The sequence below is a fragment of the Symphalangus syndactylus genome, chromosome 18 (genome assembly GCF_028878055.3).
Source record: "Symphalangus syndactylus isolate Jambi chromosome 18, NHGRI_mSymSyn1-v2.1_pri, whole genome shotgun sequence".
Lineage (NCBI taxonomy): Eukaryota > Metazoa > Chordata > Mammalia > Primates > Hylobatidae > Symphalangus > Symphalangus syndactylus.
This window is the reverse complement of record NC_072440.2, coordinates 64,358,158-64,374,678: the sequence shown is the minus strand read 5'-3', so window position 1 is coordinate 64,374,678 and position 16,521 is coordinate 64,358,158. Positions and strand designations below refer to the sequence as shown.

Sequence of the window (16,521 nt, the reverse complement as noted above, 5' to 3'; positions counted from 1 at the left end):
ACCACTCCTTTCACCCTGTCTCCCAGGGCCAGGCCTGGACTCTGAGATGAACTGGCTTGGGGGCGCCCTCGGGTGGCCACATAAAAAACCCACAGTCTGAGGCCAGCCTGGGGCTCTCAGACCTGGGCGGGACCTGCCCAGGCCACCTGTCCTTCCGCTTTGGGCCGCTGTCTCTTGGCAGATGGCCTGACACTTGGGGGTGGCCCAAGGATGCCTCAGAAAATCTTGATTCCCACTCTACAGATGGCTTGATAAGCCAGAGGTTTCCAGGCTGTCTGTCAGCCTCCAGGAGATGGACTGGGACCTTTAGACATCGGTGGAGAACAGGATGCTCTGTCTCTTGCTGTCCAGGGCAGGGATGGCCTCCAGCCACAGGAAGTACAGCAGCACCTCGACCTGCCCTCGCAGAGTGGGGAAGAGGAGAGTGGCTCAGAGGGGAGCTCACAGCTGCTGGTGGGGAGGTCTTTGGGACCCAAGTCACCAAGTCCACCTTAGATGCTAGAAACCCCTGCTGGTGTCATGAACCCCTGACAGTGAGACGGGGGTGGGGTGGGGTCCTGACAAGGCATGACTTGTTGGGTGGGGGGTGGTTATTTATTTTAGAGACGCACAGGGCCTTTCTCTGTCCCCCGGCTGGAGTACAGCAGCTCCATCGTAGGTCACTGCAGCCTCTAACTCCTGGGCTCAAGCAATCCTCCTGTGTCAGCCTCCCAGATACCTAGGATTACAGGTGTGTGCCACAATGCCTGGCTAATTTTTCTTTGTATTTTTTCTAGAGACAGGGTTTGCTACATTGCCCAGACTGGTCTCAAACACCTGGGTTCGGTTTTCCTGCCTCGGTCTCACAAAGTGCTGGGATTACAGGCATGAGCCACCATACCCGAACACTTGGGGTGGTTTTAAGCCCCCAGCAAGGTGCACCAGCAGGACCAGGAGGTGGCCTGGCCATCCCCTATCACTCCCATCCATGCAAACCTAGGCAAGTCCCTCTCTCTGAATCTCAGCCACCACCACATACGATGCAAGTAGGAAGATGGGCAGGACTAGGGGTGGGGCAGGCAGAGGCCACCTCTGTCAGGCTGGGGTGGCATGGGCTGGAGACTGTCTTCCCATACCTGGGACATGATCTCCAAGGACCTGCTGTCGGTCATGGTGATAGGCTGGCTTGGATTGGCAGGGAGCTTGCTCTCCTTCTCGGAAGGCTGGAGCAGCGTGGGGCCAAAGACCGTGGCGAGGTTGTGCAGGGACATCTTATTGACTGCCTCCTCCTCTGCCACCCTGTAGAGGACCAAAGCAGAGGGTGTCATTACAATGCCACCACCAGGAGAGAGGCAGAGGGGCTGTGCCGTGCTGGAGTCCTCAGGGAGGGAGTGACCTCGACCCTGGCTGTGCTGCAAGCTGACTTCAGCCCTGGTACTTCTGGGTCTCAGTGGCCCAGGACAAGGGGCCAGCTCTGGGCTGGTGGGGAGGTTTTCATGATGTGGTTGGGAGGGAAGAGAGGGGTCCAAGTGCACTGCTGGCCGTGTCCAAAGCTCTGAGCTCTTTGTTAAGGCCACAGTGCAGAGGGAGGAGGGTGGCAAAGAGGAGAGGCAGGGGCAGGGGTGGCAGTGGTGCTAGTCCTTAGAAGCAGTGAGTTACTGCAGACAGGGGTCAGGGGAAAATGTCCTTGGTGCTGGGGGTCTGGTGGGAGCAGAGGGGCACCCCGCGGCCTGGGGACCTGGAGCCCCAGGCAGCTACGGGAGAGCTGGGCTACCTTTTCAGGTGGTCCAGAAGGAAAAGGAAGGGGAGCAGGTTGGCCTCTGGCAGGGACAGCAGCAGGTTGAGCATGCAGCTCTTCTTTGCAACTGGGTCTGGAAGAGCTGCAGGAGGCAGTGGGTTACTCCTTGGGGTCACAACGAGCCAGAGACCTCTCCGGAGGTGGTCACATGGAGCGCCCGGGACATGAGTCCTTGTGCAGTTTAGGCTTGTCATCATCGTCACACACACAGCGCTGGCCACCAGTAATGACCCTGCGAGGGGCACCTGTGTGGGGTGTGAACCACCTGAACGCCTTTTCTCTACCTCGCAGGGGTCAGCAGCACCCGGCAAACAGCAGCAGGAGGAGCCACTAGAGCAGCTGCTCATGGGCAGAGCTGCCCTTGGGCAACTCCTGCCACCACCCCCTCCCCAGGGGAGCCCGAGGCAGCGGAGGTTCGGCATGGAATGAAACAGGGGAGTGAGGGACACAAGGAGGTGGGAAGTAGGAGGGCCCCAGCCCCACCAAGTATGGAGAGACCCCCTCGTCGTCCTGGACACCACAGGGGCACCTGCAGGCTGGGAGACCAGCTCCTCTGTGCATGGGCCTGGGAGGCAGACCTGCCCTAAGGGTGATGCAGAGGCTCCAGGTGCTGCAGACGCCAGCGCCCACTCTAGACATCAGCCTCCAGGTTGACTAAGGGTCAGGTCATGTTTGAAACCATGCTTGGCTGCACCAGGACCCATGGCAAGAGCGCCTGGGCACCAGCGTTCAGCCCTGGTCCGCAGGAAGGAGGACAGCAGACTTTAGGACCCCACAGCACGGCAGTGCTGACCATTTCACCCACGTGGCCTCCTTGAGAAATACGGACGGGGAGCCCTCTGGGGATGGGCAAGGTCTTCCAGGACAGGCTCGGTTTTGGTCCCCTGCTTTCTGAGGTTGGGTTAAAATGCTGACCATGGCAGAGAGGGCACAGCTCAGGTTCCCACACCTCACTTTTCACAGCCTCCAAGGGCAGCAGTGCACATGGAGGAGACATCTCCCACGAGGCCAAGTCCTCTTTGCTGAGGACAGTTGCACAGGTAGTGCACTGCAGAAGGGTAACACCTTAGAGGGGGTGTCATTTGCATCATAGATGCAAAATTCACCGGTGAAGACTGATGTAGTTTGTCCCTAAAGTTTTGCTTTGATTTGCAGATATTTATCCATGGCAGTTTCCTGAAAGATGTCTATAGAAGGTTTTGAGGAATGGGAACCTTTTAATTTGCTACTAAACTAAACCCCAAGGGCCCATTATATGCCAGCGTGGTCCTAGAGATTCCATACTCATTCAGTTCCTTTTCATCATAGGAAGTGGGCATTATAATATCAGGTCCACTGTAAGAGGTGGAGGCTGGGCGTGGTGGCTCATGCTTGTAATCCTAGCACTTTGGGAGGCCTACCTGTGCAGATCGCAGGAGTCCAAGAGTTTGAGACCAGCCTGGGCAACACGGTGAAACTCTGCCTTTACAACACATACAAAAAGTTAGCCGGGCTTCGTAGCATATCCCTGTAGTCCCAGCTATTCGGGAGGCTGAGGTGGGAGGATCGCTTGAGCCTGGGAGGTGAAGGCTGCAGTGAGCCCAGATTGCACAACTATACTCCAGCTTAGGCCACAGAGCAAGACCTTTTTATTCTCAAAAAATAAAATAAAATAATAAAAAGAAAGAAAGAGAAAGGAACAGATCAATAGGTACAATAAAGTAACGTTTGTATAAAAAAAGCAAAAGAACATATTTGTTTATTTGGATATTTGCTTATGTTCATAAACTACCTCTAGAAAGATACCAAGAAACTGAATCTATTTGGTTGCATCTGAGAAGCTACAGGAATAGGGACGGGGTTGAGATGGTGCTTTCTGAATTTTGAAATATACAAATGTATTGTCTATTTAGAAATAAGTGGGCCAGGCGTGGTGGCTAGGCCGGGTGCGGTGGCTCTCGCCTGTAATCCTAGCACTTTGGGAGGCCGAGACTGGCAGATCACTTGAGGTCAGGAGTTTGAGACCAGCGTGGCCAACATGGTGAAACTCCATCTCTACTAAAAATACGAAAATGGCCAGGCGCTGTGGCTCACCCTTGTAATCCCAGCACTTTGGGAGGCTGAGGCGGGCAGATCACCTGAGTTCAGGAGGTCGAGACCAGCGTGACCAACATGGAGAAACCCATCTCTACTAAAAATACAAGATTAGCCTGGCGTAGTGGCGCATGCCTGTAATCCCAGCCACCCAGGAGGCTGAGGCAGGAGAACCGCTTGAACCTGGGAGATGGAGGTTGTGCTGAGCTGAGGTTGTGCCATTGTACTCCAGCCTGGGCAACAACAGCGAAACTTTGTCTCACAAAAAGAAACAACAACAACAACAACAACAACAACAAACCACACACAAAAATAGCTTCGTGTGGTGGTGGGTGCCTATAATCCCAGCTACTCAGGAAGCTGAGGCACGAGAATTGCTTGAACCTGAGAGGCAGAGGTTGCAGTGAGCCAAGATCAGGCCACTGCACTCCAGCCTGGGCAATAGAGCAAGACTCAATCTCTAAATAAATATATAAAATAAATAAATAAATAAATAATATTAAGACAAAAATCATAAGGACATTACATAAACCACGTTATGCCAGTGATTTTTTAAAAAATCAAAACAGGCAGTTTTATAGAAAAATATAACTTCAGGCCAAGTGGGGTGTCTAATGCTTGTAATCCCAGCACTTTGGGAGGCCGAGGTTGGCGGATCACTCAACCTCAGGAGTTCGAGAGCAGCCTGGCCAACATAGTAAAACCCCAACTCTACTAAAAATATAAAAATTAGCTGGGCATGGTGGCACATGCTTGTAACCCCAGCTACTCGGGAGGCTGAGGTGGGAGAATCACTTGAACCTGGGAGGCAGAGGTTGCAGTGAGCCAAGATCACGTGACTGCAACAGAGAAATTCTGTCTCAAAAGAAAAATATAACTGCATAAAAACGAAGTAGGGAGAAACAGAAAACTTTGTCTAGATCTAGAACCATTAAAGGAATTGAATGTTTATTTTAAAATCTGTATCCCATCCCCTCAAAAATCTCACAAAAAGACAAAACCAAAGAAAAGCACCTGGCCCAGATGATTTTATAGACAGCAAACATGAGGACCTGACGGTCAGCTGGCAGTGGGATGAGGCTGACCCCATCCTCTGCTTTAGCCACGGGAAGCCTCCCGTGGAGCTGTAGGAGCTCGAGATGGCATTGCGTTTGGTGCATGAGCTGGTGCAGGAGGGCTGGGATGTCTGGTTGGATCTGACTTCTGACCTCTGGGCATGGAGGTCTCTCTGCAGAGGCCCGGGCCTGGGCACAAAGGGAGAGTGGCCTTCATTATCCCGCAGGGGCCTAAATGCAGACCGTGCATCCCCGGTGACCTCGGGGACCCTTCTCTGATCATCAGGATTCTCTTGGGACTCTGGGGTCCTTGTCCTGCTCAGGCATCCCTGCCCCACTCTCCTTCAGGGCCCTCGACATGATCTTCCCTGGACACGAGTCTGGGGACAGCTGGGTGTTGTGGGCCCCAAAGGGGTGACTTCCTGCTCCTGGGCCCCACAGAGGGTCCTTGTGCTCAGGGCAGTGGCTGAGCTGGAGGATGCGCTGGAACTCGGAGCACACAGCACTGGCTTGCTGTGGTACCTGTGCCATGAAATTAAAGGCAGTATCACCAGGAAGGAACACAGGGCTTGCAGGATCACGGAAAACCTTCTTAGTGTTATCTTGACACCACTGATGCCAAGTGTCCAGGTGCTTGTAGGATGGCCTGCCACTCAGTCCAGGGGCAGGAGCAACGGGGAGATCCCACAAGCAAAGTGAACTAGGGGATGGGCTGAACGGGCTCCAGGCAACTGAGCCCTACTGGCAGGTCCTCGGCCTGGGCCCGGACAGGAATGAGGGGCACAGAGTGCCCAGGTAACGGCTCCTGGGAGCAGTGGGGAACCGTCGGATGCTTGAACTCTCGAGAGCTGGGCTCTGAGCGTCCTCGTCGAGCTGCCAACTCGGCCAAAGACTGAGCCAACAGTTTCTTCTGTTGCCGGGCAACGCGCCTTTTAAACCTGAGGGAGTGGCTGAGCATGCAAAGAACCCGCGCGAGTGACAGAGCGACCTTAACAGATTAGCGCGGCAAGGTTGCCGGGCAGCGCATCTTTTAAACCTGAGGGAGGGGGTGCGCGTGCACAGAATGGCGCGAGTGACAGAGCAACCTTAACGGGTTAATTAGCGCTGCAAGGTACCCGTGCAAGATACCTGCTGGCAATGGCGGCCGGCAGACCTGGGGGGGGCATGCAAGAGGTATTGGAGGGAGAGACGCCGGCACAAAGGTCGCGGGAAGAACAGGTGCCCACAATGGCTGCAGATCTGCCCGTGGATCACTGAAGATTCCTGCTCTCCTGCTGAGGTGGAGATTGCAGGGAGCTGAGATCGCACTATTGCACTCCAGCCTGGGCAACAAGAGCAAAACTCCGTCTCAAAATAAAAAAAAAGAAAAAGAAAAAAAAGAGGCCCGGCGTGGTGGCTTATGCCCATGATCCTAGCACTTTGGAAGGTCAGGACGGACAGATCACGAGATCCGGAGTTGGAGACCAGCCTGGCCAACATAATGAAACCCCGTCTCTAGTAAAAATACATATTTAGCCAGACATGGTGGCACGCGCCTGTAGTACCAGCTACTCCGGCGGCTGAGGCAGGAGAATCATTTGAACCTGGGGGCGGGGAAGGGATTGTGATGCGCCGAGATCACGCCACTGCACTCCAGCCTGGGCAACAAAGAAATGATCTGTCTTTTTTTTTTTTTTTTCTTGAGACGGAGTCTCCCTCTCTCTCCCAGCCTAGAGTGCAGTGGCGCCATCTCGGCTCACCGCAAGCTCCGCCTACCGGGTTCACGCCATTCTCCTGCCTCAGCCTCTGGAGTAGCTGGGACTACAGGCGCACGCCACCACGCCCGGTTAATTTTTTGTATTTTTAGTAGAGACGGGGTTTCACAGTGTTAGCCAGGATGGTCTCGATCTCCTGACCTCGTGATCAGCCCGCCTCGGCCTACCAAAGTGCTGGGATTAAAGGCGTGAGCCACCGCGCCAGGCCGAGACTCTTTCTTAAAAATAAAGGCCGGGCACGGTGGCACTTTGGGAGGTGGAGGCGGGCGGATCACGAGGTCAGGAGTTGGGAGACCACCCTGGCCAACATAGCGAAACCCCGTCTCTACTAAAACTACAAAAAATTAGCCGGGCGTGATGGCCGGCGCCTGTAGTCCCAGCTACTCCCGAGGCTGAGGCAGGAGAATGGCTTGAACCCGGTAGGCGGAGCTTGCGGTGACTTGAGATCTCGCAACTGCACTCCAGCCTGGGTTACAGTGCAAACCTCCGTCTTGAAAAAAAAAAGAGAGACAGAGAGCGAGACAGAGAGAAAAAGGTTTATTATTTTGAGACTCCGTCTCAAAAAAAAAAAAAAAAAGACAGAGTCTGGCTCTGTTGCCCAGACCAGAGGGCAGTGACGCGATCTCGGCGCATCACAATCCCTGCCCCGACCCCGGGTTCAAGTCATTGTGCTGTCTCAGCCGCCCGAGTAGCTGGTACTACAGGCGCGTGCCACCACGTCTGACTAAATTTGTATTTTTACTAGAGACGGGGTTTCACTATGTTGGCCAGGCTGGTCTCCAACTCCTGATCTCCTGATCCGCCTGCCCCGACATCCCAAAGTGCTGGGATGCGTGAGCCCCCACACCTGGCCACTATTTTTTCTTTCTTTCTTGTGTGTGTGTGTGTGTGTGTGTGTGTGTGTGTTTGTGTGTGTGTGTGCGTGATGAAGTTTCGCTCTTGTTGCCCAGGTTGGAGTGCAATGGTGCTATCTCAGCTCACTGCAATCCTGGCCTGAGCAGGAGAGCAGGAATCTTCAGCGATCCACTGGCGGATCTGCAGCCATTGTGAGCGCTTAGTCTTCCCATATCTTTTGTGCGCGCGCCTCTCCTTCCAGTACCTATCCCGCAAGCGTCCCCCAGCTTCCCCCTATCGCCAGCAGGTGCTGAGATCGCGCCATTGCACTCCAGCCTGGGGGACCAGAGCGAAACTCTATCTTAAAAAAAAAAGGATGAAAATTTTGGAAAAATATGGAAGAAACCAAATGGATTTTTAGCTCAACTAACTCGTAATTATTCAGTGTCTATTTTTTGCAAGAAACCGTATATTTCATGTCTACAATCAGGGCCAGAGTCCCAGCTCTCAAGTGTGGGTGTTTCCGAAGCAAATTGAAGAACACAGGCATAAAAGTGCATTAAATTAATAAAATTTTTCTCTCTGTCTCTCGCTCTCTTATTTATTTATTTATTTATTTATTTATTTATTTATTTATTTATTTTTTGAGACAGAGGTTCGCACTGTCACCCAGGCTGGAGTGCAGTGGCGAGATCTCAGGTCACTGCAACCTCCGCCTCCCAAGTTCACGCCTTTCTCCTGCCTCAGCCTCGGGAGTAGCTGGGACTACAGGCGCCCGCCACCATGCCCGGCTAATTTTTTTTTTTTTTTTTTTTTTTTGAGACGGAGTCTCGCTCTGTCGCCCAGGCTGGAGTGTAGTGGCGCAATCTCGGCTCACTGCAAGCTCCGCCTCCCGGGTTCACGCCATTCTCCTGCCTCAGCCTCTCCGAGTAGCTGGGACTACAGGCGCCCGCCACCACGCCCGGCTAATTTTTTTTTTGTATTTTTTAGTAGAGACGGGGTTTCACCGTGGTCTCGATCTCCTGACCTCGTGATCCGCCCGCCTCGGCCTCCCAAAGTGCTGGGATTACAAGCGTGAGCCACCGCGCCCGGCCATGCCCGGCTAATTTTTTGTAGTTTTAGTAGAGACGGGGTTTCGCTATGTTGGCCAGGCTGGTCACCAACTCCTGACGTCGTGATCCGCCCTCCTCTGCCTCCCAAAGTGCCACTGCGCCCGGCCTTTTTTTTTAAGACAGAGTCTCGGCCGGGCGCGGTGGCTCACGCCTTTAATCCCAGCACTTTGGTAGGCCGAGGCGGGCTGATCACGAGGTCAGGAGATCGAGAGCATCCTGGCTACCACGGTGAAACCCCGTCTCTACTAAAAATACAAAAAATTAGCCGGGTGTGGTCGCGAGCGCCTGTAGTCCCAGCTACTCCAGAGGCTGAGGCAGGAGAATGGCGTGAACCCGGTAGGCGGAGCTTGCGGTGAGCCGAGATCAGGCCACTGGAATCCAGCCTGGGCGACAGAGGGAGACTCCGTCTCAAAAAAAAAAAAAAAAAGACAGAGTCTGGCTCTGTTGCCCAGGCTGGAGTGCAGTGACGCGATCTCGGCGCATCACAATCCCTGCCCCGACCCCGGGTTCGAGTCATTGTGCTGTCTCAGCCGCCCGAGTAGCTGGTACTACAGGCGCGTGTCACCATGTCTGACTAAATTTGTATTTTTACTAGAGACGGGGTTTCACTATGTTGGCCAGGCTGGTCTCCAATTCCTGATCTCCTGATCCGCCCGCCCCGACATCCCAAAGTGCTGGGATGCGTGAGCCCCCACACCTGGCCACTATTTTTTCTTTCTTTCGTGTGTGTGTGTGTGTGTGTGTGTGTGTGTGTGTGTGTGTGTGCCTGTGATGAAGTTTCGCTCTTGTTGCCCAGGTTGGAGTGCAATGGTGCGATCTCAGCTCACTGCAATCCCCGCCTGAGCAGGAGAGCAGGCATCTTCAGCGATCCACTGGCGGATCTGCAGCCATTGTGCGCGCCTGGTCTTCCCATTGCTTTGTAAGAGCGCCTCTCCTTCCAGTACCTATCCCGCGAGCGTCCCCCAGCCTCCCCCCATCGCCAGCAGGTGCTGAGATGGCGCCATTGCACTCCAGCCTGGGGGACAAGAGCGAAACTCCATCTCAAAAAGAAAAAAAAAAAAAGGATGAAAATTTTGGAAAAATATGGAAGAAACCAAATGGATTTCTAGCTCAACTAAATCGTAATTATTTACTGTCAATTTTTGCAAGAAACCATATATTTCATGTCCACAATCAGGGCCACAGTCCCAGCTCTCAAGTGTGGGTGTTTCCTAAGGAAATTGAAGAACACAGGCATAAAAGTGCATTAAATTAATAAACCTTTTTCTCTCTGTCTCTGTCTCTCTCTCTCTTTTTTTTTTTTTTTTTTTTTTTTGAGACGTAGGTTCGCACTGTCACCCAGGCTGGAGTGCAGTGGCGAGATCTCCGGTCACTGCAAGCTCTGCCTCCCGAGTTCACGCCACTCTCCTGCCTCAGCCTCCGGAGTAGCTGGGACTATAGGCGCCCGCCACCACACCCGGCTAATATTTTGTATTTTTAGTAGAGACGGGGTTTCACTATGTTGGCCAGGCTTTTCTCCAACTCCTGATCTCCTGATCCGCCCGCCCTGACATCCCAAAGTGCTGGGATGCGTGAGCCGCCACACCTGGCCACTATTTTTTCTTTCTTTCTTTTGTGTGTGTGTGTGTGTCTGTGACAAAGTTTCGCTCTTGTTGCCCAGGCTGGACTGCAATGGTGCGATCTCAGCTCACTGCAATCCCCGCCTGAGCAGGAGAACAGGAATCTTCAGCGATCCACGGGCAGATCTGCAGCCATTGTTGGTACCTGTTCTTCCCGCGTCCTTTGTGCCCGCGTCTTTCCTTCCAGTACCTATTGCATGCCCCCCGCCCACATTCGCCTCCCGCCATTGCCAGCAAGTGCGTTGCGCGCGTACCTTGCTGCGTTAAGGTCGCTCTGTCACTGGCGCCATTATGTGCACACGCAGCCACTCCCTCAGGTTTAAAAGGCGCGTTGCCCCGCAACATAAAGGTTGCTCTGTTACTGGCGCCATTATGTGCACACGCAGCCACTCCCGCAGGTTTAAAAGGCGCATCGGCCGGCAACACAGCTCATTGCTGGCTTAGCCTTTGGCCAAGTTGGTAGCTCGACGAGGACGCTCAGAGCCCACCTCTCGAGAGCTGAAGCATCCGACCGATCCCCACTGCTCCCAGGAGCGGTTACCTGGGCACTCTGTGCCCCTTATTCCTGTCTGGGCCCAGGCCGAGGACCTGCCAGTAGGGCTCAATTGCCTGGAGCCCGTTCAGCCCATCCCCCAGTTCACTTTGCCTGTGGGATCTCCCCGTTGCTCCTGCCCCTGGTCTGAGTGGCAGGCCATCCTACAAGCACCGGGACACTTCACATCAGTGGTGTCAAGACAATCGTTCCGTGATCCTGCAAGCCCTGTCTTCCTTCCGGGATCAGCAAGCCAGTGCTGTGTGCTCCGAATTCCAGGGCATCCTCCAGCTCAGCCACTGCACTGAGCACAAGGACTCTCTGTGGGGCCCAGGAGCAGGAAGTCACCCCTTTGGGGCCCGCAACACCCGGCTGTCCCCAGACTCGTGACCAGGGAAGGTATTGTTGAGGGCCCTGAAGGAGAGCAGGGCAGGGATGCCTGAGCAGGACAAGGACCCCAGAGTCCAAGGATTTGATGATCACCGAAGGGTCCCTGAGGTCACCGGGGATGCACGCTCTGCGTTTCGGCCCCTGCGGGACAATGGAGGCCTCTCTCCCTTCGTGCCCAGGCCCGGGCCTCTGCAGAGAGTCCTCCATGCCCAGAGGTCAGAAGTGGGCGATACGCAGAGATCCCAGACCTCCTGCACCAGCTCATGCACCAAACGAAACGCCATCTCGAGCTCCTACAGCTCCACGGGAGGCTTCCCGTGGCTAAAGCGGAGGAGGGGGCCAGCCTCATCCCACTGCCAGCCGACCCTCAGTTCCTCAAAGAAGGGCAGTGAGGACAGACCTCAGGCTGTCTCTTCAGGTCACACTCAGTGTGCACCAGGGCAGACACTCGCCCCCAGGAATGGCTCCCCCAGATCCCAGGCCTCTAGGCCCCGTGGACGCAAGTTTCCCCTGCTGCCACGCAGGCGAGGGGAGCCTCTGAAGATGCCACCTCCCTTAGAGCTGGGGTTCCGGGTCACTGCTGAAGACCTGGACCGGGAGAAGAAGGCTGCGTTCCAGCGGATCAACAGTGCACTGCAGGTTGAGGCCAAGGCCATCTCGGACTGCAGACCCTCAAGGCCTTCCTACACTTCGTGCTCACTTGCAACAGGGGCTTCTGGTCTGCCTTCTGTTTCTAAAGCACCCAGTATGGATGCACAGCAGGAGGGACACAAGCCCCAAGACGGCCTGGGCCTAGTGGCCCCCCTAGCTTCTGCTGCAGGGGCCCCCTCTACAGCTCCTGTGTTTGGGATGCAGCACAGACCACCAGGCTCCCTCCTGTTCGTCTCCTCATTTCCCCTTCCTCCCACCTTTTTCTACTTCTGGGACTCAGCCCAGGTCCTCTGGCTGATTGCTACACCCTTCGGCTCCTCATTTCCCCTTCCTCCCACATTTTTCTACTTCTGGGCCTCAGCCCAGGTCCTCTGGCTGATTGCTGCACCCTTCCCAGCTGCAAGCATGGACGGAAGCATTTCTGGAGCCAGTTCCAGCCCCCCACCCACGCCCATGGAAATCGACAGTAGTGAGGCGGACGGAGCTCGGCATTCCGTCAGAAGAAACCCTTTAAAGAGAAAGGCCAATTGGTAACAGGGCATGAGGGGGCCTGAACACCAGGGCGCCCCCAGGCAGAGCACTTCCATGGTGACCACGGGACCTGGCACAGGGAGCAACTCTGTTGGGTGGCACTTTTGTTTTTTTTGTTGTTGTTGTTTGCCAGATGCCAAATAAATATTTTTATTAACTTTCTTTCTGTACTTCACTTTTGTGTCATCAACATTTATGGCATTAACCTAAACAGAAGCCTCAGTCAATTAAAGAATAGAAAAGATAAACATTTTTAGAACTGTAAAGCGTGTTCTAAGAGTTTCTTGGCCATTTTACTTTTCTTTTTATTTATTTATTTTTTTTATTTGAGTTCCCTTAGTATTTATTGATCATTCTTGGGTGTTTCTCGGAGAGGGGGACGTGGCAGGGTCATGGTATGATAGTGGAGAGAAGGTCAGCAGATAAACACGTGAACAAAGGTGTCTGGCTTTCCTAGGCAGAGGTCCCTGCGGCCTTCCGCAGTGTTCGTGTCCCTGGGCACTTGAGATTAGGGAGTGGTGATGACTCTTAACGAGCACGCTGCCTTCAAGCATCTGTTTAAAGAAGCACATCTTGCACAGCCCTTAATCCATTTAACCCTGAGTTGACACAGCACATGTTTCAAAGAGAGCACGAGTTTGGGGGTAAGGTTATAGATTAAGAGCATCCTAAGGCAGAATTTTTCTTAGTACAGAACAAAATGGAGTCTCCTATGTCTACTTCTTTCTACACAGACACAGTAACAATCTGATCTCTCTTTTCCCCACATTTCCCCCTTTTCTTTTCGACAAAACCGCCATTGTCATCATGGCTCGTTCTCGATGGTCGCTGTCTCTACAGAGCTGTTGGGTACACCTGCAGAAAGGCTGTCACTTCACACTTGGAAGGTTGCACAGCGGCCAGGCAGAGGCACTCCTCACTTCCCAGATGGGGCGGCCGGGCAGAGGCGCTCCTCACATCCCAGATGGGGTTGCTGGGCAGAGGCTCTCCTCAAATCCCAGACGATGGGCAGCCGGGCAGAGGCGCTCCTCACTTCCCAGACAGGGCGGCCGGGCAGAGGCGCTCCTCACATCCCAACGATGGGTGGCCAGGCAGAGACGCTCCTCACTTCCTAGACGGGGCGGCGGTCGGGCAGAGGCTGTAATCTTAGCACTTTGGGAGGCCAAGGCAGGCGGCTGGGAGGTGGAGATTGTAGCGAGCCGAGATCACGCCACTGCACTCCAGCCTGGGCAACATTGAGCATTGAGTGAGCGAGACTCTGTGTGTAATCCCAGCACTTCGGGAGGCCGAGGCGGGCAGATCACTCGAGGTCAGGAGTTGGAGACCAGCCTGGCCAACAGGGCGAAACCCCGTCTCCACCAAAAATACAAAAACCAGCCAGGTGTGGTGGTGTGTGCCTGCAATCCCAGGTATTCGGCAGGCCGAGGCAGGAGAATCACGGGAGCCCCAGGCAGGGAGGTTGCAGTGAGCTGAGATCATGCCACTACACTCCAGCCAGGGCAACAGAGGGAGACCGTCTCAAAAAAGGAAAGAAAGAAAGAGAGAGAGAGAGAGAGGGAGGGAGGAAGGAAGGAAGGAAGGAAGGAAGGAAGGAAGGAAGGAAGGAAGGAAGGAAGGCAGGCAGGCAGGCAGGCAGGCTTTTGTCTTTACTTTCCATCACATCCCTGGGGGACCATTTAAGCTGACGCCCGCAATTGCAAGTCGGGGATCCAGTGTCACCAAAAACAAGGCAGGCTTCACGTGCAAGTCTGGGCCGGCTTCTGACCCTAGCAACCCCACTTCCCGCGTGGGCACAGCAAGGAGGAACCTGGCCTCTAAGGCTCCCTCATGCGCCATCAGGAGTTCTGCTGGACACAGGTCCAATGGGCCATCCTCCAGCTCATCCTTCTCCATGTCGGGCTTTTGAGCCCGTCATAAATTCCTTCCCTAGAGTGAGATCCAGAAGAGTTTTCTCTAGATTTCCTTCCAATATTTTTGTAGTTTCGTATCTTATTTTCTCTAGGTTTCCTTCCAATATTTTTGTAGTTTCGTATCTTAACATTCACATTTAAGTCTTGAATCTATCTCGAAGTGATTTTTCTATATGCTGAGAGATAAGGGTCCAGTTTCATTCTTCTGCATGTGGCCATCCAGCCCTCCTAGTACCATTCATTGAAGAGAGTGTCCTTTCCCCAGTGTGTGTTTCTGTCGGCTCTGTCAAAGATCAATTGGCTGTGAACATGTGTCTGTCTTTCTGGGTTCTCTCATCTGTCCCATTGATCTAAGTGTCTAGTTTTATGCTAGGATTATACTATTTTGGTTACTATGCACTCGTCAAAAATTTTGTAGTTCTAATTTGCAGTGAAATGGGATGCCTCTAGTTTTGTTGTTTTTGCTGAGCATGACTTTGGGGTCTTTGAGCTCTTTTTTGGTTCTTTTTTATGAATTGTAGGACTTTCCAATTTTGTGAGTGATGACATTGGTATTTTGGTAGGGGTTGTATTGAATCTCTAGACTGCTTCGGGCAGTGTGGTCATTTTAATGCTATGAATTCCTTCCATGAGCATGAAATGATTGTCCATTTCTTTCTGTCCTCTTAAACATTTTCATCAGTGTTTTGTAGTTTTCCTTGTAGAAATCTTTCACCTCCTTGGTAAAATCTCTTCTGTGGCATACATTTTTCCATGTTGCTGCTATTGTAAATGGGATTGCCTTCTTAATTTCTTTCCCAACCAGACCATTATTGGTGTATAGAAATGCTGCTGATTTTCTTGTTGTTGTTGTTGATTCTGTATTCTGCAAATGACTGTATTAATTTATTTATCAAGTCTAGGGGTTTTCTGGTGGAGCCTTTACACGTTTCTAGATCCAAGATCACATCTTCATCAGACAAGAAGAATTCGATGTCCTCTTTTCCAGTGTGGATGCCTTTTATTGTTTTCTCTTGCCCGATTGTGTGATGTCGAATAGGAGTGGTGAGAACGGGCATCCTCGTCTTGTTCCTGTTTACAGAGGAAATGCTTTCAACTTTTCCCCATTCTATAGTAGGTTAGCTATGGCTTTGTCGTATCAGCTTTTATTATTTTCACGTACGTTGTTTTGTTTGTTTGTTTGTTTGTTTTTGTTTTTTGAGACAGAGTCTCACTCTTGCCACCCAGGGTGGAGCGCAATGGTGTGATCTTGGCTCACTGCTCCCTCTGCCTCCTGGGTTCAAGCAATTCTCCTGCCTCAGCCTCCCAAGTAGCTGGGATACCTGGCTCATGCCACCACACCTGGCTAATTTTCGTACTTTTAGTAGAGATGGGGTTTCACCATGTTGGCCAGGCTGGTCTTGAACTCTTGACCTCAGGTGATCCACGCACCTCAGCCTCCCAAAGTGCTGGGATTACACGCGTGAGCCACTGCACACAGCCCAACCATTTTCAGGTATGTTTCTTCTATACCTAGTTTGTTTGTTACTTTTTTCAAGACATGGTCTCACTCTGTCTTTCATGTTGGAATACAATGGCACCATCATAGCTGCAGCTTTGAACTCCTGGGCTCAAGCCACTTCAGCCTTCTGAGTAGCTGAGACTACCAGTGCATGTCACCACAGCTGGCTAATTTTTATTTTTTTGTAGAGATCTATGTTCCTCAGGTTGGCCTTGAACTGTTGACCTCAATTGACCCTCCCAGCTCAGCCTTCCCAAAGCACTGGGTTGACAAGCATGAGCCATTGCCTGGCCCAGAGTCACATTTTAACATATATCTTCACTGCCAGGCTCAAGTTTTGGCAGTGACTGAGAACCCTAAGGGAAAGTGTCTGGTCAGGCTCGGCCCAGTCTGTGCACAGGAGGGGAATGGAAAAATGGCCCGTGGATGGTTCTTTTGGAGAACTGGCCAGACAAGCACTGAGATGCCGTTTCCTGGAGTACAGGGCCGTGCCATGTCCAGCCCAGCTGCCAGGTCCAGGGCCCTCGGCACCATCTAGTTTGGGAGCTCATCCAGAAGTGACCTCATTTACCCAAAGCAGCTGGTCTCCTTTCCAATCTGGTCCCATTTGAGAGATGCAACTGGGCCCTGTCTTCCAGGAAACCATTTCAGTGCATGCCTTTGTCCCCGCACTGGCTGGCCTCTCTGTACCGTGAGAACTTGGGTTATGCAAGGCTCTGCCTGTCAGCTGACCATCATGAAGCAGCTCTCTTCTGTTCCGGTGAGGCCGACTAGACTCCGAC

At 52.9% G+C, this 16,521-nt stretch overlaps 2 protein-coding genes across 2 annotated transcripts; one reads left to right on the top strand and one right to left on the bottom strand.

Moving 5' to 3' along the window:
- Positions 1-263: 263 nt before the first annotated feature.
- On the bottom strand, positions 264-4,379 carry LOC129467318 (breakpoint cluster region protein-like). The gene is made up of 4 exons (XM_055251724.2): positions 3,178-4,379; positions 1,754-2,022; positions 1,116-1,278; positions 264-396 (listed from the first exon to the last, which is right to left on the bottom strand). The coding sequence occupies exons 1-4, from the start codon at positions 3,250-3,252 to the stop codon at positions 307-309; spliced, it is 597 nt and encodes a 198-aa protein (XP_055107699.2). The 5' UTR covers positions 3,253-4,379; the 3' UTR covers positions 264-306.
- Positions 4,380-6,042: 1,663 nt separating this feature from the next.
- Positions 6,043-12,490, top strand: LOC129467514 (putative POM121-like protein 1). The gene is given in 4 exon segments (XM_063622366.1): positions 6,043-6,123; positions 7,756-7,800; positions 10,823-12,082; positions 12,164-12,490. Coding segments are annotated over 4 exon segments (1,554 nt in total). The 3' UTR covers positions 12,332-12,490.
- Positions 12,491-16,521: the final 4,031 nt, after the last annotated feature.